Source organism: Bombus terrestris, chromosome 5 (genome assembly GCF_910591885.1).
Source record: "Bombus terrestris chromosome 5, iyBomTerr1.2, whole genome shotgun sequence".
Lineage (NCBI taxonomy): Eukaryota > Metazoa > Arthropoda > Insecta > Hymenoptera > Apidae > Bombus > Bombus terrestris.
Window position 1 is genome coordinate 10,705,716 of NC_063273.1, and position 25,540 is coordinate 10,731,255.

Genomic DNA, 25,540 nt, shown 5'->3' on the forward strand with positions numbered 1-25,540 from the left:
CTATTTCGTTGTCGGAGAGGAAAGGACGTGTCGAGAGAGTCGTGACTCATTTAGAGCGGCTTCAAATCTTTCTCCCTTTCTTTTTCTTCCTCTTTTCAGAGACCTAGGAGAGGTTACATTTGAACATTCTCTCACGAAGCATCTGAGCGACGACGATGTTGTTGGATAGCATTGAGGAAATCAGGGGAGTGGACCGCTGTTTCTAGTTTTCGAATTACGAAGGGCGAGAGTATTTTGGAATCCCGCGTTAATTCTACCTAGGTTCGCTTGTGAAATTCGTCTATACTGACCTTAATTCTTTATGTTGTCTAACTAAGTTCAACTGTCCTTGAGAAACTTTAATTTAAAGGAAAACAATTATTCGATTTTCTACTGTTTTTGTACTCGGAACCAAACTGATTCATATTACGTTTTATAAAATTACCTATTATAAGATCGAAATTTGTAATTAATATTAAATTTTCCAAAACCGAACGAACTTCAACATCGTAATTCTGTTATATAAAATAGAAATTTAAAATAAAATAAATAAAATAGAGATAGATAGAAGGATAGAACCTTTAAAACAGAAATATACTTCTCCACGATATCGATACGATGTCGATCGGATATTCAAAATATGAATTAGAGACACGTACCTGTTTAGAGAAGACAGCGATGTCCTCGTTGAAGCTTTCTGACGAGCATACGTCACCACCCGCAACGCCGGGTTCACGCGGTGTACACGTCGCCAGCTCGCACTTCTCGAAAATCAACGCAAGAAGCGGGAACAAGGGATGTCTGTAACACAGCAAGAGAAAGCCACGGTGAGATAAATGCTTGCAACCTACCAATTCAACCAGAACTCAAGCAAATGTATTTCGTGAGAGGATTTCGAAGTATTAATTAACTCCATGACTGTCGACAAACTCGTTTCATTTCTCGAGCGACTTTTTTTTCTTTTGAATACTCCTGCTTGACTTTTCATTTGGTCGACTTTCTTTTGGTAAAAGGAAGGAACACGGAGATGGACATGTATTTAACGTCTAATAAATTTATCCGTGGAACGGAAAACGATATCATTGATTAAAACGCGATTAAATACTGTCGAAGATGCAGATAAGAGCCACGAAAACAACGACGAAATGGTGAAAGCGGTGCTTATTGAATGCGTCACTAGATAAAAACAAAAAATGTGTTGTCCTCGGTGGCAAAAATAGCTATAACTTCTGGAATACAAGTATTTCGTTGTGTAATAAAATAATAGATTAGAGTGTTTTTTCTGTTTATCTAAATTATTTACTTGCGATATCAGCGTAATAAACTGTACGTAAGAGTAATACACTAGCGATTAACACTACGCGGGCATAACTATCGATAACTAAGGTGAAAAATTTGTAACAAAGGAAGTAAAAATATATGAAAAAATACTTTATTTACGTACTTTATAAAAACATCACGAATATGCACAAGGATTTTCAAATCTTAAATTTTGTATACAGAAATTACAAATCGATCATAAAATAATATAATAATAAACAGAAACATTTTACCCGCCACAGATATATCATTTCTTCTTCCTTTTTTGTTGTTGTTGTTTTTTTTTTTTTTTTTTTTTTAATAAATTGTATCATATTGAGTTGGCAACTAAGTGATTGCGGATTCTGTTATTAGGTGGGAATATTTACATTTGCAGAAACTACAAGCAACTAAAATTGATCGCCCTGTATCAACATTTTTAATTTCATTACACAAAAGTTTCCGATTATAGAACGACTCGATTCGCAGGCCAATCAACGTTCACCAAAAAATAACAATCGTTCGTTCGTGTTAAAGTTGTAAAGTGAATCCTTTCGCTGTCCGACGGCCAGCGTTCTTACGAGCGTTGTCCGATAAGTCTATCGACATTTACACGTAGCTCGTGGCCGATTCACGTGGTTTTTCGCCAGGGGCGACGATATTTTTCCTCTCCCGGCGACGCTTTTCTAATTGAGTGATTGCTCCGCGAGCAAACGAATGTCGTCGTCGCGCTCATTAAAAGAAACCAAAGAAAAGAGAAAAGAGAATGGAAGAATGCGTCAATTAACGAAGGTGTTCGATCGACGTGTTGCCATAAAGTCTCGCCTTAGGTTTTCTATTTCGCGCCTTAATTATCCCGTTTCTTGTATCGACGCGATCGTGAACATCCGCCGCAAGTTATACTTGCACTAAACGCTTTTATTTCGAACCAAGGGGCGAAAAGAATATTTTCATGGTGTTCTCAAGCGTGTTGCGTACCGAGCGCGGTTACACCGCGGCATTAGGAGGATCACCGGATAAGATAAGATTAGTCGATGCTGGTGCAACCACACGTTGCAACCGGGAAGGGACCGAACTCTTGATTTAAAGTGTGCGCAACACGAGTGTATCTGTATAAAAAAAAAGAGAAGGAAAAAATAGAAACAGATATACCCGTGACGATTTACAGCCTTTCGGCTTATGATTTACAACGTATATGTAAATAGTTGATTGCAAGATCAAGCTTAAGACAAGAAAGGCTTATTAGTATTTTTAAACGTAGTGCGTAATAAATGAACAAAGCGGAGGAAAAGGAAATGACCGCTGAGTTAGTCTAAGGATAATGCTACCTCGTTTGCTAAGTTATTGATGTGTGCGCTCGTAAATTATTTATTTTTTTATTATTTTCTGTTCTTCTTTAATTACTACAATTCTTTCTGATTTGAAAAGACGGCGAGTTTCCTCGTGTCTTGTATATATCTTTCTTAATCAGGTATATAGCTATCAAAAACTATACAAGTATATACGATATTATTTTCTAGATTATATGAATGGTTATTGTTCGATATCCTACCAGCAAGTAGAATTTCACAGAAGGCACGATACGGGCCCGCATTTCTTCCGAAAACCCTGACAACGTGCAGCAGCCTTAATCGCTCAATTATCGTGCTCTAATCGCCAAACAATTCCCAGCGGGAAACGAACAATTTCTCGGTGGTGCGGTCACAGGCAGAGGATAGCGAAGAGAAAAGAAAAAAGAGGAAGAGAAAAGGGAAAAGCACGAAAACGACCTTCTTCTCTTTCTTACCACCTTTCTTACCAACGAAAGAGAGATGAACGAATTTTTACGCGTCCTCGGGAGGTCTCGAGACGAATCGTCGACGAAACGGCTACACGGTGGAACCAAGATACGTGGTAGCACTATGGGCAGAGGCATTGTGTACGCATGGTAGCGGGTCGCGTCTCGCGGCGTGGCAGACATAAAACGAATCGGAACGAATTTCGACAAATTGACGCGGAGCCGCCGCGAGCAACGACTCTGCGAGCCGAGCCGAGCCGAGCTGAACCGTCTAGCCGACAAAAAAAAACGAGCTTCCCTCGTGCCCTCTTTCGTTCTCTTTTCTTCCATCCACCACGAAGCCCTCCGTGTATTTTCAAACCCCGGTCCCATCCTGTTTTTAATTTCAAACCGGAGAAAAAACAGAGAAAAACAGAAAGAGAGCAATCCCGCCATCACCCTCCTCCATTTTCTCTCCGTTTGTTGAATCGTTCTGTGTTTTCTATCATATCCCGAAAGGGGTTTCTATTTTCACCTATTAGCCTAATCGCAACGGGTACCAACAAAACGGCCGAACGAACACTGGTAAATCGCGGAAGGAAAAGCAAAGTTAAAAATTGGCTTGTCTCGGCCGTACTTAATTATTGCGTAACGTGTATTAACGGACCATTACCGTCACTCATGAAACAATGGAATTAAACTATGTGCGTGTTTATCGACGCCGAGGGAAAAGAGTGGCGTTCTTTTCGTCTCTGGAAGATTGTATCGATTTAATTAGTGCCGCGTGGTTGAAGAAGCTCACTCGGTTTTGCGATATTATGGATAGAACGATTATCGTGGTATTCGCGATTTATGATATCGTACATGTATAAGTATATGCATAAATACGTGGCTGTCGAACTTCCTAGGACCAGTCATTTCCGTAATTGGAAGTTTGATCGCAGAAGGGTGGGTATTATGAATTTTAATGAACCGTGAAGCAGGTCTACTTACAACGTGCTAATTAAAAGCGTAATTTTTAATACAAGACTGTGCCTGCACTGTGCGTAATTGCTCAATAAACGTCTACTTTTAAATGCGTATTGGGAAAAAAATATCGGGTTTCCACCTGTTATAAACGTACAACCTAACAAACACCGAAGCAGCGCAAAAAGGACCAACATAAACGATCACTTTCACCACATATATGGCCTGATCGTCACAGGTTCAATCTCGCCGCACCGATCAACCACAAATACCTAACAATAAAACCTACTCCTACTTTTATCCGATCGAACAACGAGCCGTTTAACGGACAACAACCTTGGAACATCCGCGAACAATTATGCTTATACTCTAAAGCATAAAGATAACAAAGTAAAGGTACTAACCACTGTAACATGAAAAAAAGAAATTATAAAAGTAGCGTCCTCTTTCTTTATACTAGGGAAAATTAAAAGCGGTTTCAGCAGGTTCTAAAAAGGGGCGTGCGGTTTGTCTTTCGTGCAATCAGGAAAACCGCCGCTATGAATGGAGGTGCACGCTTCTTAAGCGGTCGCGGTGCAGCAAAGTGCAACGTCGATGACAAATGACGGGTCGGAACGAGGTGTCAGAATGACGGAACCGCAGAACGTAATGATATGATTGTCCGTTGAACGCGGAGGATGTTTGCGGTTTTGTGGTTTCCGCCCTCGATTCCTAGTCCCCGCCGAACCCCCTTTTGCCCTTGCCGACCCAGCCCTTTTTTATATGCGGCCATCGGCAATTTCACGCTGTGATTCGACCAGTTACGATACACACTGTTCGGTGGTGCAGTGATTCCGGGATTCGTCAACATCGTGCTTTTTACGCCGATGTTTTTCTGTGGAACGTCTGTAACAGTGGTTAAGGCAGCATGATTATTATTAAGCGTGACGAATCGCGGTATTAATTGGGCGTAAAAGGTGGATCCATGGAGGGGATCACAGAGATTTTCTGTGGCAAATTAGAAGTTTCTTCGTTTGATGTTACATTCATTTCAAATTATTTTCAGTTCGTATGGTTTCAGCGAATGATATTGGATAATTGGATGATAGTTTTATTTCGCTACGAGGGAATTAAACTTGGGAAAGAATTGTTATTTGGTTATTCGGTGTTTTCCAGTATATAAAACTGGACAATAGAATCGCGGATTGAAGATACGGACAAATATTATCCGAGTACAGAATAAATTTTTTTAGAAGAAGATACATGTAAACGTATTAATTTGTTTAGAGAGGGTTGAGAATTCTATCATTCCGATATTCCAAACACGAGCTGGCCTTAAAGTTTTAGACGCGTGCAACGCGTGAGAAAACTGAATGGGAATATACATATCCTAATGGTTTAGCATTCCTACGCGTCGAGGAAAGTTTATCAACACGTATTAATCAACATCAACGGCGAATTGAAATATCGAAATGCAACCCTCGCAACACGGCAAAGCGAAGCGGCGGCAAACCGTCGCCGGTGAAAGTGAATTCTGCTTCGCATATCTGCTCTTGTGCGCTGATTTTATCGCGATTTAAATAAAAACAACGGAAATGCGCATCGCCGATAATAAGAGATAAAGGTGGAGGGTTGAAAATTAATCGTGATATTTCCCGAAAACCGCGATCTTATTCGATGTGGTTCATCGAAATGTCCACAGGTGGTTTTTGCAGCTGTTTCCTTGATTCCTCAAAGGAAACTGCTATCAAGCGTCAAACCTTCTCTAATGAAATACTATCGCTTGCCGCTATTAAAATAGAATTTAAAATCAATTTTAATGTAGCGAGAAACTAATGGTCCACATTTTTGTCTTTTCTATTCCTCTTAACTCTCCTGTACCTCTCTCTTCGTTTCGATCCTTTTCACTATTGGTATCTGATATCCAACTGACAGACTTCTATGTAACCAAATAAATGTAATAATTGCTAATAACCAAGTAAATAAATAAACCTGGATTTTTCCGAGCACAAAAAGTATTTTAACCGTTTGCCAAGGGAAAAAAGCCAGACACGTATGCTAGACACCGAAATAAAACCTCGGGATCCTGTTTTACCGGGTGGCTGTCTAACTGCAACGCGTGTGATGTAATCATAGAGCCGACGCGCACCGATCAATTCCATTAAACAGTGCATTAATATTCATTAGCCGCTCATCTGCTGAAACGTCACTCTAATGCACTAATTATCGTCAATCAGAAAAATGGAATATTAAACAGGACCACAGTCTCGTGCTTCAGCGTACGAAATCACGAAGCACTTTGAGGGAACATGGGACGGACAAATGCCAAACGTGTGTTCCGCGGTGTGCTGCCGAAGAGAGAGAACGAGAGATTTGCGTAAGACGTCTAATCCATAAATGACTCGGCCAATCATGCTCCTTGCATAAGGACCCGAGCCCAGCCGTGATTGGCAGATTCGCTTGTGCGTTACGTCTGCCTGCCAGACTTACGTAAAACTCTTTCGTGCAATTGCCGTGCAGCCGTAAAACTATAGCAAAAATCAACGCTCGTTTCGAATACATTTTTTGCACTTGCACGAATAGAATTTTTGATAGAAACTTGATAGAAATTTCGTCGATCAGAGATTAACAGAGGGAGAGTAGTTTGTTAATTTGGCACTATCAGGTGATCGCTTGTTTGAGTACAAATGAGTAAAAAACAATTCATGTATATAATTTGAAATTACATGATTGGCGTTCAGGTTCGGATAAGTAGATTCAATTGGCAAAGTGCATTTAATTGGGCATTAATAATTTATTTTAATAAGTAGAGATAAGGTGTTAGATTTACTATCTACTGTAAGGTATTAGATTTCTAATATCCTGTCGGAGAACGTACGTTAACACGTCGTGGATTAGACGTTTTATCGTTAACCATGCCCGGTAATTTGCGTGACGTATTCTCGCGTTAATCTCGAAAGGGTTAACCAATTGCTTTCCGCGACTTTACATTCTAAATCGCCACTATTCTCTGTAATCTCGCGCTGTCCATCCAAAATAGACAGACTATCAAATAAAGCAACGATCCGGTCGCTGCCTTCGCGATGTCCAAATAAATCGTCCGCAATTTCCACGTCTAAACGAAGACAGACGAGTCGCGGTGGTGAATGAGAGCGATATAGACGACAACAGCAGGTCGATTTCACCTGAACGACTCAATCGGCTTGGACGAGTGTACACGATCAGTTTGTAAACACGAGTTTATCAACGAGCAAGGAAATGAACGGCTTAGAAGGAGCTAAATGCCGCCTCGTAACGGCCCTCCAAGACGGTTGCGAGAAAGCGCTGGAACCCATTCGGGATCGGCGGCCAGGGCACACGACGAGTGGACAAATTACAGGGTGCACGAAATAATGAGGCTCCCGTTCTAGGATGTATACCAGAAATCGGGCCATCTCGCGGCTATAAATCACATGGAACACGGCCGAGCCGCTTCGTAAAACGGCCAATTGACGAGTTTCAGAGCCTGCTGGGAGCGTGGCACGAGGCACAGCCTCGAAACGCGTTTGCTCACCATATCCACCTTCCGCCATCGTTTCCCTCAATCACCTTTCACGCGTAGATCTATGTTTTTCTCTTTTTATTAATCTTCTCATTTATTTTTTGTTGAAATACGTCGATATATTGCCAGAGTTGAAGCACAATCCATTAAGGTTAGCTATTATTTTTCTGAGTTGCGAATCCAACGCGTTTGATACGAAAAAATGGAAAATCGGTGGGAGAGTCGTAGAAAGCGTCTCTCGATAAAACTAAAACTAAAAGTTATTTTACACTCGCTTCCCAAAGTTGATATCGAGTACCTTTTATAAATCGTATTCTGTCGTTACGCGTTCCGTTACTTTCATTTATCAGCGTACTCGTTTCGACGTTTTTTATCTGCAAGATTTTAGATCGAGGGAAATCTTGAACTTTGAGATTCAGAGCAGCTTGGAATTTCACCGAGAGTATAGAAATTCACGTACGCGCATACCTTAGTAGGAATGTCGATTACTATATGCTGAATTATGTTATTATCGAAAAATGGGCTGGTGCGTATTGAAAACACGCGACTAGAATTTTAGACCACGCCGCTTTGCGAACTATTAAACGCGTATAATGCGAAAGGAATGCAGGATCGTAAGATAATTTCGCTCACGGTAAGAAGTAGTATCGAAGAGAGAAAAGCGGACAGCATGTCGAAAGATCGAAAGTTGGACCTCGTTTCGCGAACGAAAAAGAACGACGCTGGCGCTGGATCCTCTGAATTTGGCTGGTTGGATCATGAATCATCGGTCGGGGACTCGTGTACGTGTGTACATTCAAAATTTATTTTATTCGTGTAGTCGAAGGAGGGGAGGAAAGTTCAATGGAAGAAGAACCTTCCACGACGCGACAAGAAACCCGAACGCGTTGAATATTAAAAGTTGACACCGGCACGAAGGTTTTGTTTCTTGATAGTAACACGGTGAGAAACACACACGACAAGGAATATGCAAAGAGAAAGAGAAGAAGGGGAAGAAGGTGTTGCAATAAAGAAATAAACACGTAACGCGTCATGAATTTTCATGTAAATCACGTGTCCATTACGATTTATCAAACCCCATTGTAACGCTGCATTCCTCCATGTCAGCCGATGTATAGCGAAATTACGAGCAGATTAATGCCGATAGGGGCGTATTAACACGAGTGCCGGCGTTAAACGGTCGCCTTTAAGTATTAACCGACCCCCTTCTGATAATGGATTTTAATTCGACCGATTTTAAACGCGCGTTTTAATTGCGCGACGCTCCAAGGTTCGTGCACGTCGATGGACTTCGAACTCTTATCGTTGCAATCATACGCAATACCACTCTTCCCTGCTAGACGTTTTCAAATTGCTTGTAATTCTACCGGTTGATAACGAAAATCCTTATCGAACGATAATTCAAGTATTTAGGTATTTATATACTTTGGGGGAGGGGGGAGAGAGAGATTACAAAATCTTTTTTATTCTTTGAGAACATGAAACTTTTTGGGGCGAGTTACTAAAATAAGCCAATGAATGGGCTTGCAAAATGATCGATACATTGCAAATTTTTATGTTTATAAGAAATTTAAAGATGTAGAAAATGTACATAGAGAGTATATAGATCGCAAATAATAGACAAAGATAAAAATAAAATATAAATATCCGAAGTAAAGTAAACGAAACGAATTTCTACTTAGATCCTACTTTTCTATTTGTGTCCATAAAAATATCAATTTGTGTAAAAATTCACAGTCTGCTAGTAGATCATACTGTCCGAGAAGTTCTTAATATTAATAGCAAAATGTACGATGTATGTGTAACTTTTCGGAAATCAAATGATTACTCTAAATGGAAATGATTAATTTAACTATTGTCGACAAATTTCTTCCTTTTTAAATACTCATAAACGCGTCTATGTGTTAGTACTTAACTTAACGATTCGTACATATTGCAGCATAATTGTTTGATTCTACATATTCACCGTTCTTCTTTCATTACACTTCTATACTTATGTATCTTATACTTGTCCAAGTAACGAAGATTATTATATCTTGTAAGCATCTTTTTCATATTACTTACGCATATTATTGCATCTAGCCATACGTGTGACAGAACTATACGTATCATTCAAACACACCGTCACGTGTATTATCCTTGAATGTTATACGTAATTCGTTAACTCGCCTGTTATTATACTCTATACTATATGGTTAGATTTCATCATTGCGACCGCAATATACCTTGTCATTTATTCTTACAGTTCGTTTTACAATTCTATATCTGGCGTAAAACTAAAAAAAGAAGAAGTATAAATATTCGAGACTGAGAAAAATCATTTACTCTTTACACTCTTTTTACCTTATTTTATTACTACCTAAGCTATACCTCGATAAAAGTAAATAAAAAATCATTACTTATTTGTTATTTGCACTCAGTATTCCATTTTATTTCAGTGAAAAATGAAAACACCGATGATATATATAAAAGAGTAAGAAGTTTTGTTTATTAGTCACTTGGAATTAACTCACCATGCTCTTTATATTTTACTATTCTGGATCTTATGACAGATACAGAAAGTGGACGATAATAATGATAGAAATATTCGTCGCTTACTGTCTGTATTTTCCAATTGCATTTGGCTACTCCATAATACTAACGAAAGGAAGGATAACGAGAATAAAAATCTTCAAGCCGGGAAAAGAGATAGAAAGATGAGGAAACGAGAGAAGGAAAACAGAAGAGTAAAAAGGCGAACTCACCCATAAATCGCGTCCTTGTCGCGTTTGTGGACATCGGGTACCGCAGATGCTGCAGCCGCGGCTGCCGCCGCGAGAACGTGTTGGGGTGGTTGTGGCGGGGGCGGTGGATACTGGGGATGTGCAGGTCCCATACTTCCGAGGTGTGGACTGTGATGGAGACCTGGTACGCCTCGGGCGCTCCCGTGCGGATCGTACAGCCCTGCGCCACCTCCGCCACCTCCGCCCTCGAGGTAACTCCCGTGCAGCCCGCCGTCGTCATACTGAAACCACCAGAAAGCGAGAAAAAAAAATTAGTACGAATTATCGATCGTATGTATTCGCGTATACACACACATATATATGTGTGAATATCCGTATATGAATATATGTAAAGGCGCAACGCAGTGCTCGTAATTAACGCGAGACCCACACCTTGACTACTGGCAGATGTTCGAGGCAACCGAAAATATTATATCGGCCAAATAGTATCGACCAGAAGGAAATTTACCATCGTTCTTAACTCGAGTGAATCGTTTTACGCGTTACGAGATTAAAACAGGCGACGCTCGGTTTCATTCAGCTCGAAAAAGTTGTTAATCGAACGTAATTACGAGACTAGTTGGTATCACGTGCTCGCGCAGTTTAAAGCAGCCTTCGCGCTCTAATACATATTGCTCTTAGTAACTTCTCTAGTTTTACGAGGTTTCCTGAAACTATATCGGAATTAGATGTCGTTTGTTAGTTAGATATAGCAGTACTTCGATAACTGACCGTTTCTATTCCAATCGATTCTTAGAATTGATTTCCTGCAACAAGACTCGTATATATTTTATTTTCATTTAATAGAAAACAGAGACACATAGCGCAATTAACTATTCGTGTCCAGTTCAATTAATTTCTGCCGTTTGAATTCATATATCCGAACGTGAACTTCTGTTAGTTAATCATAAATGTACCCAGACTACGTTATATATTCGCGATCGGTAGATTTTATGTGACGCTATAACATACAAATAGGAAAGAAAGAATAAGCCAAAATTTATTTTTGATAAATATTCCTTATTATCACCCGTTAGATGACTGTGACCACAGATTGAAAAATTATACATTGGAAAATTATATTTCAAATATGAAGTATCAAGCACGCATGGATATTTTAACGTATTGACTGTATGTGAACGACAAATCCTAAACAATAGAGAGAAGCAATAAATTTGTATTATATAAACTACTTATTTTGATGATAACTAAAAATAAGTAGAAGTTTACTATACTCGAGATTTCCATGTCACCTGCGATAACTGGCCCGATAAAATCTCCCCTCATAGTCAATTAAAGATGTACTACATACTCATTCCTCTATCGATGTAAGTAATTTTTACTACCGATATATCGATGCCATTCCACCCAAACATAATCACCCAACTATCGCAGGATCGATAGAAATCAATGATGGTACTGCAGTACGTATCATCTGTTTCTGCAGACTGTTTCTGTTTCATCGGAAGCGCGTACGCGAGCTTTGAAATACCACTTCGCGGAAGCGGCTACTCCTCTATTATCAGCCATCATTATTATCCCGCCTTAGCGGCTCGCGATAATCGCGATAAGTTCGCGCAGATTAAGATATCGAGATGAACGTAAGTGAACCTTCTAACGAAAAACGAGCGACATTATTTGTTAATACGCTTTTAATTAGCAAGGGCACGAATGAGCAGCAACAACGAGACACCTTTATCTCTGGCTTATCTAAGCAACGCTCGACTTTGATACGGTTTTATGAAACTTACGATTCGACGAGTGTCAGTGACAAATAATTGAAGGATAAAGTCGAATGTCACAGGTTAAGGCGGTCGTAAACTTTAACGAACCGGATCCATCGATTTCGCGCTATTAATGCATTAAATATAGAAGACTCGACCGTCCTTGTTCCGAGTGCCATAGCCGTGGAATGCTGGTTGTTCCGCGCAAAAATAGGCGGAATTTATTTCCGCTCTCCGCGAGACAACCGTCGTCAAACGGGGAGGTGTACGCGCAATCGAAAATACACCGGGTTACAGAAATACCGAGGGGGACACTTGGGAATTTATTGCGAAACCTCTTCTGCGTTTCTGTCTGCGTCTTTTTTTACTCTTCTTTTTATTCTCCTTACATCTATCTATTTTATTACCTTTTTTTTTTCTTTCTCTTTTAGCTTATCATTGGACTGGACGTAAGTAGAATATACGTAAGTAGAATGAGTAATCAATATTGATGGACCAAGAAGAGAGGTGATAGAGTAGGGGATAGTACAAGATGGCTAGAAAGCGAAAGCAACGCACGATCAAGCAATTCGAGGTGCAAGTGGAATGAGTGGAGCGAACCTTTGGACGATAGCGACGCGCGTGAAATATGAATTTCGTAAGCGTGCGTGGTACGTGGCGTGTGCGGAATCGTTGAAATTTGATCGAGTGGAAGACGCTTCGCTGGAATCGTATTTTGAGAGGAATTCGCGGAGAAAATTAAGACGTGGCGAGATCGGGAAGTTAGCATGAATTAAAGATTCCGTTCGCTAAAATAAATTAACGATCAAATAAATCAAAGGGAATTTAGAAACCTGGCCGCTGAAACATAATGGAGCTTCCAGAAGTCGGAGTCGATTACGGGGAAGATCAGCGTTGAACGTTAAATGGAGAATCGTGCGAGGGAATTACTTAACTTGCCAGTAAATGACGTGCTCTTCGAGCGCAAAAAATCGAAGAAGTTTCTGAATATCGGCAAACGAGCTTGTACGAGAAACGAACGTGAAACGGACGAGACAGCGAAACGTCGGCCAGCAAGTTTCCTCGAGTTTGTATCGAAGATATCTCGATCGTGGAACGATCAGGAACAAGGAAGCCAATGATTTTTCTTGACTCGTCGCGGCATGTACCTTGTCACGATATCGCGGAAACGAAAGCAAGGCGATTATTATCGCTAATTACGTGGCTCGACCGTCAAGTTTGAGAGCTGGTAATTTCGTGACGGAAAGAAAAACGACGAAATAAAGGAAGAAAGGAAAGAAGAAGATGGAAAAGAAGAGAGAAGGAAGGTTAAAGAGAAAATGAAAGAGGGGATGAACGACGGTTGTTCTTCAGCTATCGTGATTTCGAAAGGAATATGGTTTACACGGTAAATCGCGAATCTTTGATCGCAAGCGTTAGCAAAAATGACACGGAAACGTTGAAAAAGTTCTATTTCGTGCACTTTCAATTTGACTAGTACTATCGGTCGAATGTATTACAGACTGGAGTACAAAATATTTCGTGCAGGATGGAACGAGCTATCTGATTTCACCGCATTATCGTAAAAACAACGCCAGTCGTCCGGTTTGCGATCAAGTGGAGTAAACTCGAAACGATATTTCCTTAGTTCTTTGATCGTTTCCTTAAGTTCATTTTTGATATAAGAGGAACAGAGTGATACGTATAATACTTTGATATTTCCATTCGTAAGAAGAATTCCTACGCATACTATGTCATAGATGCATGATTTATCCATCTTCGAAGTTGGATTTTTTAATCGCAGTTAAAGATATGCATAATTACTACGTCGTTGATCGTAGAATGTTACGAGGACTTTGTTAGCAGCACCAAGAATCCCGTTTCATAAAAGAAACTACATAAAATATGAGGAAAATGAATCTAAATTGATCTACACGTAGCTTTCCATTCTCGCCGAAATTCATGAAATACGGCAAGCTGCAAAGGAAAATGAATTCGATCGTCAGAAAAGGATAAAGAAAAAACGACTAACGTCTAATAATTCAGCATGGAGAGCAAAGCTATGAAGATATCACTAGTCGATCGTGTAGAATATCTTAAACGGGAGAGAGAGCAACGGAGGACGCGGTAACTTCAAGCCTTGGTCGCAATGGAGCAAAGCAATACCAGGTTCCACGATTTTATTTCCTACGAAGAACTTGAAAGATAGTACAACTTTTTAGCTAAATTACCCGCTGTTATGATCAACGCTTGTTTCTTTATTTTTTTGTAATAAAATTGAAACGATAATTTCTTGGTTGGCGATTGTTAGCGTGAAAGAAAAAAACGCTACGAGTCGATTCGCGACTCGAGATGCAGAAGTTTATCTGGCGTTAACGTAGAAATGTTTTCGCGCGGTAATTCCGCCGATGTAAAACGACGCTGAATGCCTGGAGGCGAATTATTTGGCATGAATTTCCACGGTGCGCAGCTGCAGCCGCGATGAAATATTCATAACGCGATTGAAGAGCTTACTTTTCTGAGCCGCGCTCGATTCGACAAATGCGCATAGCGGGAAATTTTAACGATACTCGATAAGAGAGGTAGAAAAATAAGAAAATAAGACAAGTTATTGCAAATAGGTAAAGGCTGCCCGATGCTCGTTATTAGTGCACTACGTTTGCATTGCGACAGCGTTGATTGAGGACAGGCATTTGCATATTTCTTTGTTTCCCGGATCAAAACGTCTTTCGAGGGTGACGTAATTTTCCTAGTACATAGATGACTATCGCGTATCTATATCTAAACGGTAGAATCTCTATAAACACATGTTATAGTAAGTAGATATTACTAAAATATCTAAAAGTATGATCGAAGAAATACATCAAAGAAGCTTCTATCATTAGTCCTTGATAGACAGGAGAACATTGGGAACGCAAAACAGCATACACTAACATATCATACGCATTACATATTAGGAAACTCGATGAAACGTTTAGAAGCATGAAGAGATACTCGAATATGTTAGATTCCCGAGAAATTCTAAAAAATAAGAATCCTTGGATCGGAAACGTAGAGACGATTTCACCGCAAGAATCTATCAAAAGAATATCACGTACGCCAATGAATAACGTTAATATAGTCTATGTGTCGTTAAAAATTCGACAAAGATGACAAAACGTAAAAATTTTCTCCTTTGTAGGTACTTGAAATTCCTAAGAAATTCGGAAGAAACGATCCCTCTTACATTCAAGAATCATCAGACAGGATTTCACCATTGGAATTTAGGAAGAAAACATCGTGTACACCTAAAAACATCATACACCGTTATATCGTACGTGTAACGTTATTAAATTTGATCGAAATTTATAAATACGAGAAACCAACAAATATTGACATGTAAAAAGATAGATGATAAATTTGAAAGTAGATACTGAAATATATTTATTTATTTTATAGAATGGAAGCAGATACATAAGCCGATACATAAGGAATTGCGAAAATCGACTGGTTTCGACTCGCAAACACATCGAGTATGGAATTCACATTAGAATGGTCGATTCGAGGCATACGGAACCGATCGATCGGATCGACCGGTTCGAGGATTCACCGTGGTCCGAGAAACGTGGCTCATTTGCAAGCGGATAGGTCAAGGCGAGTGTGCTTAAACGCCACGGTATAAATCACCGGGGACGAAGTAAGGGGGCGAGCAGGGGCACGACGCGGAAGACGCGTGTGCACCCTCTCTTTCACGATCAATACAGTGAACGCGCGCGCGCGGCTGCTCGCGATTATAGACACGACCGGAAATATAAATCGACGAAAATCCATCGGGAATGGCGGATCACCCAGCCAGAGGACCCAGAAAATTAGCCGGTGATCGACGAGCAGCCGCCGGCGAATTTTTCGAACCGACGAGGTAAACACCAATAACCCGATCGCGGTCCTTCTCCCTCTTACTTCCCTCGCCCTCCTCTCTGTATGGTTTCATATCCTTCACGTCGAAATCAATTTCAAAATGGCATAAACGCGCCGGCAAGAAATATCGAAGCCATTCCCACTTGGCTATTAATCTCGTATGGCCGTGAAAAAATTTTCATCACCAGTAAGCGGAGGGATTTTGAGAACTCTGGATAATAACGTAACGCTCCAAGCTTTTCTCAGTGTACTCGCTGTTAAGTCCATTCAATTATTTAAATATTTCTGTTCACGCAAATGTTGTGCTTTCGAGTTTGTGTGCGATAAAGAGGCTTGATAATAATAAGAAAAAATAATTTGTTTAAATGAACAGTTACGTTAGAAGTGAGGGTGTATTCGTAGAAGATAGTTACTATTCCCATAAATACGTTTTCATATAAATAATGAATTAGAGTATTATACATACTGTTACAATATCAATAACCATTATCAGTAACCATTATGTATGCGCTATGAAATTGTTGATAATGTGAAAATGCAAGAAAGAAAAGTTTGTGCGAGCAAAAATAGTTGCACGTTGCTGAAGTTTAGTCAGAATTGAAAAAAGATAAAAACGGGTTCCGTTGGACGGAAATATTTCGAAAGGTGGTCGTATGGTGTGCTGGTGTCCTATATTAACGTGCAGGCTACCCTGCGGGTCGTCGACACGACATGAGCTTACAGGCTTAGTTGCAATGCTTGTATAAACTTCTGGCCGACGCTAATGCGATGAAACGTAATGTAAAATAGATATTCGAACGCCTTGGAGAAGTGGCTGTAGTTCGCGACGATGATGGCGCGGTGAATTAATCGAATCATGGCCGATGAGTGAGGTTTTCCAACACTTTTACTTCCATCAATCCAATTTAAATTCGATTCGTCTTCTAATCGCACGAAGAAATATAAAAAAAAAACCCACGTGACAGAAAAAACGGAATAAAAACAACCATTAAACGTACGATTTTCAAAACTCTTGATAGTTAAATCTAATACTTTCACGCACAACAGGATTATTATAAGAAATCTTAAAAATCGAGAGGTTTGTAAGTTGTGGACATTCGCGACGTAGCCTAACTTTGCAACGCATGGCGAAACGTCAGATTTCAGAGCGCGATCGTTCGGGCAATTTGCTCGGATCGATAGCGGCTCGGGCCACGTTCCACAAGTAAATCGATTATTAATCGCGCCACGCTCTCGGAGAAATTTATACGGGGCCAGAAACCAGTTGTGAATAGAGCCTAAAGGACGCGGTTATCGAGTACGCTTGGCTCGCAGAAACATGGCTGAGATTCCAGGACGGAGAAAGAAGTCGTGAGGAGAGGAGGGAGGCGAGGAGAAAGAAAGAGAGAGAAAGGGCCCGGCGACTGTTCGTTACTTTCTGATTGATGTCGACATTTGGAAAACATTGCGACGTACAAGCACGCATCGGGACAACGCCATGTGCCTCGCCTATCTTAAGGGCGCATCGTGCATCGTCCGCTTTATCGTCCGCTCTTTTTCGACGAGCTCGTCGATTTTAGCCCTCGAATCGCTCCAAGATTCGGCGATACCACCACTACGACCCTGCTGGACGAAACTGGGACTTAGATTAAAACGTCTTACGAAGATGCTCGAAATAATTGGAAGCGCGAAAGAGTACGGTAAATTGGAAATCGATTAATCGAGTTTTTTGTCTTTGTCGTGGAGACGACTATCACGAGACATTGTTTTTTCCTCTGCGGAATACATACAGATACGTTCTTAAGAATTGAATAATTATTGGTAAAAAAAAAAAAATGTATGATGCGCTTTCTCCGACGGTACCGTTTGGACAATTAAGCAAAATATCTAAATTTTTATATGCGTATTTCAGACTGGCTTAAATATTCTATAAATTATAAACGCTTCGAATTTCAAGAATACCGTCTGCAATGAAAAGATTGCAGAATAAAAGTGGAGTAATTTCGTCCCGCTTTGAGATAGCAATGAAGTATATCTGTCTCGCAATGAAGATTGTAGCATAATGAAAAAAAAAAAAAAAATGGCTGATTACTCGAAAGTAATCAGTACCTACGATTAAGAAATTTTGACATATATCAGTACAGAACTGAAATTGAGAATGAAGCAAGAACTGAGTTAGAATTACAAGTACGTACAGGTATAATTCCAAGGAAGGGGCATTATTCAAGCTGACGCCCGTTGATGTTTAGAACCGAACATGCTACCGAACGCAATATTCTTAATTTTCCCGCGACCTGAATACTTTTTCGACGGTGAAAACAAACGACAGGACGGTGTATACATCTGCTGGAATATTTTCTGGCATCCAAGCAAGACACATGGAAGCAGACGATATTTAGAGACCCCCACTAAATTTCACTCCGAAATAACCAGTCAGGCGACAGAAATCCCTCGATAACTTTCTTTTTCAACAGCCAAACGTTTTCCTCCGACCCGTATACCGTTACCAGAAGGGGGTCCGTCGAAAAACCTACAGAAACCTGGCGAAAAAAGAAAAAAGGAGGACAAAAAAATATCGCCTCGTCGAGGGCAGCGAATGGAACGCGCGAGAAATCGATACGACTTTAATCCACAGGCTAAAGGCCGATATCCGCGGCGATCGGGAGAGCGAAAGTGATTGATGGATACCCATAAATACATAATCACGGTTCGTTCGCCACCGCGTGGACAAAAATCCGCGCTCGTCGCAGCTATTCACCGAACCTTGGAATTTTTAATCCCGAAAACGCTCGGCACACCGGCGCGCAACGATTCGCCAAAACACGAAATTCACGAACATATCGACGAAACGCTTTCGAAATTCCCCTCTAGCTGGCGATTTTTTCCAGTAACAACCAGAAGGGGAAAGAGAAAGAGAAGGAAAAAAAGGAAAAAAGAAAAAGAGAATTCATTTCGTCGGAACATCATAAGTCTCGTGCGCATTAATCACGGCAATAGCGTCGCTGCCACGACTTAAGGAAGCATGCGCAATAAAATTACCGACGAACCGGTTGAATATGACAGGATAAGCTCGATAGACCCGGATGCAACGCACGAATTGCGTTTACGCGGTATTCGGAGCTCGGCGTTGGGACGAAAAGAGCGATTCGCACGCGAAACCTGTGCATGCACGCATCTTGGTATCTTGGCAATTTCGAGCAAGGAGCAGTGAAGGAAAATTGAGCGGTAAAACGTGCACAGCCATAAGAGAAGCGATTGAGACGCCGCGTCGATGCACCGTGTTATTTCGTACAACCAGCCAATCCGCGGCTCTCATTATTTCCACGCTCGCCCGACTCGCAATTAAACGCACAGAAGTCTCCCCTTCTGCTTCCGTCCTCCGTGTCGACATCACCATCGCGATTTTTATCGTTTCTTGCGTTCTTCTCGATGGCAAAGTTAGTTTAACCGTTACAATTGTACTTTAACAATACGTAAAACATCTGATTAGACATTCGGATACCGTGAATTCGAATCATCTTTTAGCATTTTCTGTTGACATTTTTTCGAATTTCAAAGATATTTGGGTCGTCGGTTTTGTAGCAAAAGTCGATGGCTGATGGAAGAAGAGATTTCATCGAACGTTTCGATCGCTAGTTCGAAGTGGATCATTTTTCGCGATTCGAAAGACAAACAGATTGCGTAACAGAGTTGCAATGATGTTTGAGCTAGAGTGTACTCTCTCGTGTACACTCGATGCTAGGGTAGTTTTTTTCTGGTATCGATCAGGGTCGCGGTTTGACGGATATAAGTGGCAACGTGGTGTGTACGGCTTAATTAAAGTTAGTGGAGCCGGTCAGTGATGACCAAGATGGCGGCGGGCAAGTCGAAAATATATATTTCCTTTTAACAGTGTTTGCAACGAAAGACGAATACAGTAATACAAATGTCGAATTGAATTTTGACTCGAATCGACTTGAATTTTTACTAAATGTTCTAAGCTGTGATCATATTACGGGTTATGAAAGGTTTATGAAACACGAATACGTCAGAGGGATTAATAAAGAACGTTCCTTCTACTAGTACTTGGAATATCGGTGTGCCTTCTAGGTGAAGTTTTCTATCGAATTAATATATTAGAATGCTGGATACATAATTCAGACCGGAACACATCAAACATACTTTTGCTCAAATAATATTTCTGAATAATGTACGTCTAATCGAAACGCCTCAAGGTACTATTTGCAATATTAACAAATCGTTCGCTCGTACTTTACGGAAACTAACCTCATCTTGCTCGCGTATACATGAAAATTCATTCGTCTCCTCGTTCACGAGATTGCTCCGACACAACCGGCTGTGTCCGATGTCGAATTTCGAATTATGCATTCGAGACGACTCACTGCCGCTTTTTCCAAACGCCACTGTTCAAACTATGATCCATTATCAAAACGTGACACAAATTTTTCATTAAAATTCACTTTTCGAAGAACCCTGGCATTCACAAAACGAGTCACACGAATATTAGACAGTAAATATCGATCGCCGTTTCAAATATTCGAAACGTGTCGAATTTCTCGCAAACGTCCGATTTCTGAACCACTTTCACGTAAGACGATATTTCGTACGAAGCAATTTTGCGCAAAAAAGGGTGAAATTATGGGGCGATAGCGTTAAAAAGGAAATATTTAGTTAGATAAGCAACGTCTACTGATTGGACACATGGAAAATCGACAGAAGCACTTTGTCGAGATACGATACTGACAGGGAAGAGGAGACCGACGGTAGTAGAATCTAAACGAGAGGTAAGTTCCGTCACTTGAAAATCGACCGGCACGCGAGCAATCGTCGCTTATCGACGATCTCGTAAAGCTCTTTATCGACACCGATACCGTTTTCACTTGGCCGTGTCCGATAAAACCGTAATCGTCGCTGGAATTTGAGAAACGTCAGAGAAAATCTGACCGATTAACCCTTTACAAGAGTAGTAACATTATGCTAGACGAAATCATGACACGATGATCGACTAGACGTACCCGTTGATAAATTTTATCTCGACATCTGGTGCTATCGTTCTAAAGGAAACCTTTTCTTTCTTAACGATAGCCATTTTCGTGCGTTAAGCGCTGCATGAATGGAACGTTAATGAAATACTCGCAGACGAACTTGGATGTCTTTCTTCCAAAGAGTTCTTAAAACTGTACTATTATCTTGGAATATTAATTTCAACAAATGGGAATTTATGGACTAGATTAAACCACGGTTCAGATTTTTCTCCAGGTATCCTACTGGTTATTTTCCGGTATTCTCACTAAAAATAAGATTTCACGATGAAAGAAATTTCTACCAATTATAGGCCACGGAACGGTACTTTAAACTTTAGCTCAAAAATTCTCCAGGTTATTTTCTCTAATTTCCGCTCAAAATAAAATTTCGCTATCAAGCAAAGTTCCATCATATAGCTTTAAATCTCGCAGGAAAAATTCTACCGATTATCTCCATTAGTTTCTCTTAAAAATAAAACGTCACAACGATGGAAGGTTCTATCAGATTGGTTAAAACTTTGTCGCGAAAATTCCACTAATTATTTCCACTAATTTTCACTAAAAACAAGTTCTCATGATAGAAGAAATCTCTCGTAAGTCACGGTCGAAATTTTACTCCAAAAATCCTATGGCTTTCACTGATTTTCCCTAAAAATACGGTTCTATAGCGAAGGAAATTCCTACGTTTGTTGGAAAGGTTCGAGAGGTTTCCCATAGGGAGACATAAAAGTCGAGGTATAAAAAGAGGGGACATCTGGCAGAGTGGACGCAGTTTCACGTCCGACGGACAGTGAAGACCAGCGCCAGCCAGAGTTTCGAGACTGCCGCCAAATGAAAATCAAGGGGAATACGATCCACAGCGAGCAATGGGCCGGAATGATCGTCGCGTGAACAAAATTCCAGTCGACGACAAGAATCGTAATCAATTCCTCGAACGGCGGCTATCCGCGGGCGTCCAACAGACGCTCTCACATATCGATTCGTGCATCTCGATGGCATGTCAATCCAGTCGTGCACGATATTCACGTAAAATGATAATTTCGGGTTGTCTACCTCGAGAGAGTTTCTCCGGAACGGACCACTTGAACACGGATTCCGGATCGACGACACTACACTTGCACGCGACCCGTTTTGCTCGACAAATGACAGATTTTCCTAGTTTCTCCTAAATATACTGTTTGTCTCGTGAGTGTTACCAATTTCTAAGCAATTACGATTTTCTACTCCGTCAGCGATATTCAAGAAATTTTGTCGATTTCGCTACTACAACGGAGATATACGTCGAAAGAGTCAGGAATAAAATTACACGCTTATGAATCGATCCCTTGAGACGCCCTTCGAGTGCTGCTACCTACCACGAATTTGCCTACATGAACCCACTGAGCCTCGAACTTCGAAGTTGCTCGATTACACCGAAGCCCCAGTTAAACAACAAAGTCCTATCGAGACCTGTTCGAGTAGCGCAGGAATCGTCTGGACAGCGTATCAACGCGTACGATACGACGCGTCCAAAACGGCAAGCGTCCTGTTGCCGGTTTCGAACTCGTTTTAACCCGATCTATGGACCACTTTCACGGGATTTTGCGAGTGCACCTCGAAACTTACAGTGTCACGTCTCTTACAAACGAATATCCTATGGCCAAACGGTTACGTCACAAGGTAAATCTATCTGGACGCTACGCTATACGAAAGATTTATAGTTGCTTGAGCGTCGAAATCTTCGGTCGATCGCCAGGGTAAGGTCGTAGCCGCGCACCTATTGACGGCCACCGATTTTCAAGTTCATGCGTGTTGCGGCTATTATTTAGATACCTACATAGCGAACACCTGGAATCGTACGGAACTATAAATCACATTACGCAAGGCAAAAATTATCCACGAAACGCGTGCCGCGGTTCACTTTCGAGCTCTTTTTATTCCTAACCACGCACCTAAGTTTTTCATCGAGTTTTAATCGGGTAGGGAAATACACGTGATTTGAACATAGTAAAATCATCGATAAATCGACGTACCCTTGGCTGCGCCATGAACGCCCTGGCCGCGCCGGGGAACTCTGCGTGCTGAGCCACCGTAGCGGCTGTATTTTCCCACAGTATAAGCAAGTAACCTCGAACACTTCACACACACTGGTTTCCCCACTTTTCGATTCGCCTTATCGGGGCGATCGGTTTGCCCGTTTCCCGTTCGTCACACTCAGAGGACTCGCGGATTATTGCCTTCGTCGAATGAACAGAACAACCAAGAGAGAACGACGCTACAGCGTCGCCAGGGCAAACGTCCGTTCTCGAGTAATTCGCTATCGGCTTCCAAATTTCTATTTCTCAGCTTTGTTATGTCACGATGGTGAATCACAGTATTGTCTAACGATGGAGCACGGCCGACGGTTCGCAATAAAACGGGCCCACAGCACTTGGAGACTGTTCTTCTGCACTTTAACCACTATTAACGCGTGCTGTTGGCTCCGTCGGTCCTCGACGATCCCCGGATCCGAGTCAACCGGCGACACGAGATACTCTGTGTGACGACGAGAAATCGGGGCGAGCGTCAGCAGAGCTCAGCACGCGCGATTGAACGCTGCAGCAGGACTACGGCTACGGCCGGACACACGTGCTTCCTCATCGTCGCGGTCACACCGCCGGATGTTCCGTTGATATTCACAGACCAAAACAAGCACCCACGGAGCGTGTCTCTCCGTAGCGTCAGTTTCGCCACATTATACGCTCGAGTTGTTCGCTTTTTCCAACACGTGGTCTTTCATAGGTTCTCTGTTCGACGCTATTATTTATGTTAAGCTTGCGGATATTCGACGATAGTTTGAAATAAGTTTCTCTTGGTCGTTAATATCAAAGACGGATAAATCGAACTTCACCGATATACGACACGAAACAACAGATTATTTCTGTTTCCCGACGGACAAGATTCACGATCACGTTTCTACCGAAAACTGATTTGTATCACCACGACGTATCACTCGATCTCTAGTTGTCACGGATATTATCGCTGTTGCTGCTGCGTCGCTGCTGTCTGCTCAGAATCGACACACGGTTTATCACGTCGACCGTCGGAGAGCAATTCTCGGCTGCACTGATTATTATTGTTGTTTTCACAGATAAAACGGCACGGATAAACACCGGAGAGATTTACATACGTCACTGCCGGAACACGTTTACATCCTTCGTTACGATGTAGTCGTTGGAGTATTGGCGCGAAATCAAGGCTGTCGTTGGGGTTTCGTTCCAACGAAAGGAGACAGGGAAATCGAGCGGAGCACACGGGCGGACGGCTTAACTCGCGTGGCCGTCGATCGCGCGCGCGTCACACTGTTGCTTCAAAACTTGTGCACGAAACAAAGAAACCAAGATATCTGCCCGATATGCGGATAATATTACTTTCGCGATAATTCTATCGGACGATGACGACGGGCTGTCGTTGAGTTGGTCAAGCAGAAAGGTTCCCGTGCATAGGTCGCACAAGCGCGACAAACAACAGTCCACTGTGGTTAAATAGGATGATTCGTGGTAGTCGAGTTCGTTCGTCGTCGCGTATTCGCGCGACACGAACGAAAGGTCGAGCGTCGGTGGTGCGGCGGTATCGGCGTTGCAACGATGTATCTCTCTCTCTTTGTTTGCGAATATTGCGTTACCGCGCGCAAAATTACATATCTGTGGTTGCCCGTTGTTTTACGATGATAAACGAATAGACACACCGAGCGATTCGCGGTTCGTACCAGCGGCAATATTCTCCACGCGACAAGGTGGAGAAACGGTGCGGAATACACGTCGTCGACGGAGAGTTCGCGGCGGAAGAAGAAGCGCGTTCCTCCTCGCGGCGATTACTGAACGAACGAACCGGTCACGCAGAGGAGTGAGAGAAGAGGTGACGCGCGAGAGAGCTGTCCGCGAGACGGCGTCCGACCCACCTCCCTTACCGTAACTACTACTGCGTGTGCCACTCGTAACTCCGGCGGACAGAAGGTGGAAGGTTGGTGTATATGTTGCGCGCGGGCCGGCAGGCAAAGGCAGCCACGGGAATATGCGTGTTTCGAGTTCTTCCCCCACGAAAAAGCACCGGGTAGATCCACGGGTAAGAGAAGAGCAGAACGAGCGAGCGAGCGTGGAGAGCAGCGCCTAGCGCGGTTTTAGATCCTGCGCCGTCCGCAGTCGTTCGCTAACTGTCAATCAGCGCCGTGCTACACGAAGGAGTGGGAGGCACGCAGTCACGCCCATCGAACGCGGCCAATGCGTCCTCTGGTCCCACCCATCTCCCTACCACCGACCAACGAAAGTAGCGCCGCGCCGGCGAGACTGTGAACCACAGGATTCTCCGCCATCGCTACACCACTACCAACGAGACCGCCGACGGATGACGACGACGGCGAGCGAGACGAGAGGCCGACGAACACGAGGACGAGGACGACGCTGTCGTACACGAGAATGCGTTGTTTCGCTTTTACCTTCTCGCACAGAGGAAAGCCTGTATCGGTTAAACTAGACGCCTCTATCACGCTCTCCGCTCTGTATCCAGGTTTCTACCGTTCACGGTAGAATCTTGTTACGCGATCGATGTGATGCACGAAGATTGTACGAAGCCAACGGAACAAGCGTACCGTCCTACCCGTGTCCGTGAAACGACGAACAAGTGATAGCCTTCTATGT

At 42.1% G+C, this 25,540-nt stretch overlaps 1 protein-coding gene across 5 annotated transcripts in view; it reads right to left on the reverse strand.

Moving 5' to 3' along the window:
* The window catches only part of LOC100644518 (homeobox protein homothorax), a 500,427-nt gene extending 475,332 nt beyond the window's left edge, over positions 1-25,095 (reverse strand). For all 5 annotated transcript variants that reach the window (XM_048406104.1, XM_048406103.1, XM_048406105.1 and 2 more), the window contains exons 1-3: positions 22,898-25,095; positions 10,265-10,524; positions 639-780 (exon numbers count right to left, since the gene is read on the reverse strand). In XM_048406104.1, the coding sequence (XP_048262061.1) occupies positions 639-780; positions 10,265-10,524; positions 22,898-22,912 (417 nt within the window). In that variant the 5' untranslated portion in view covers positions 22,913-25,095. The remainder of the gene's footprint in view (positions 1-638; positions 781-10,264; positions 10,525-22,897) is intronic.
* Between the last annotated feature and the right edge of the window lie 445 nt (positions 25,096-25,540).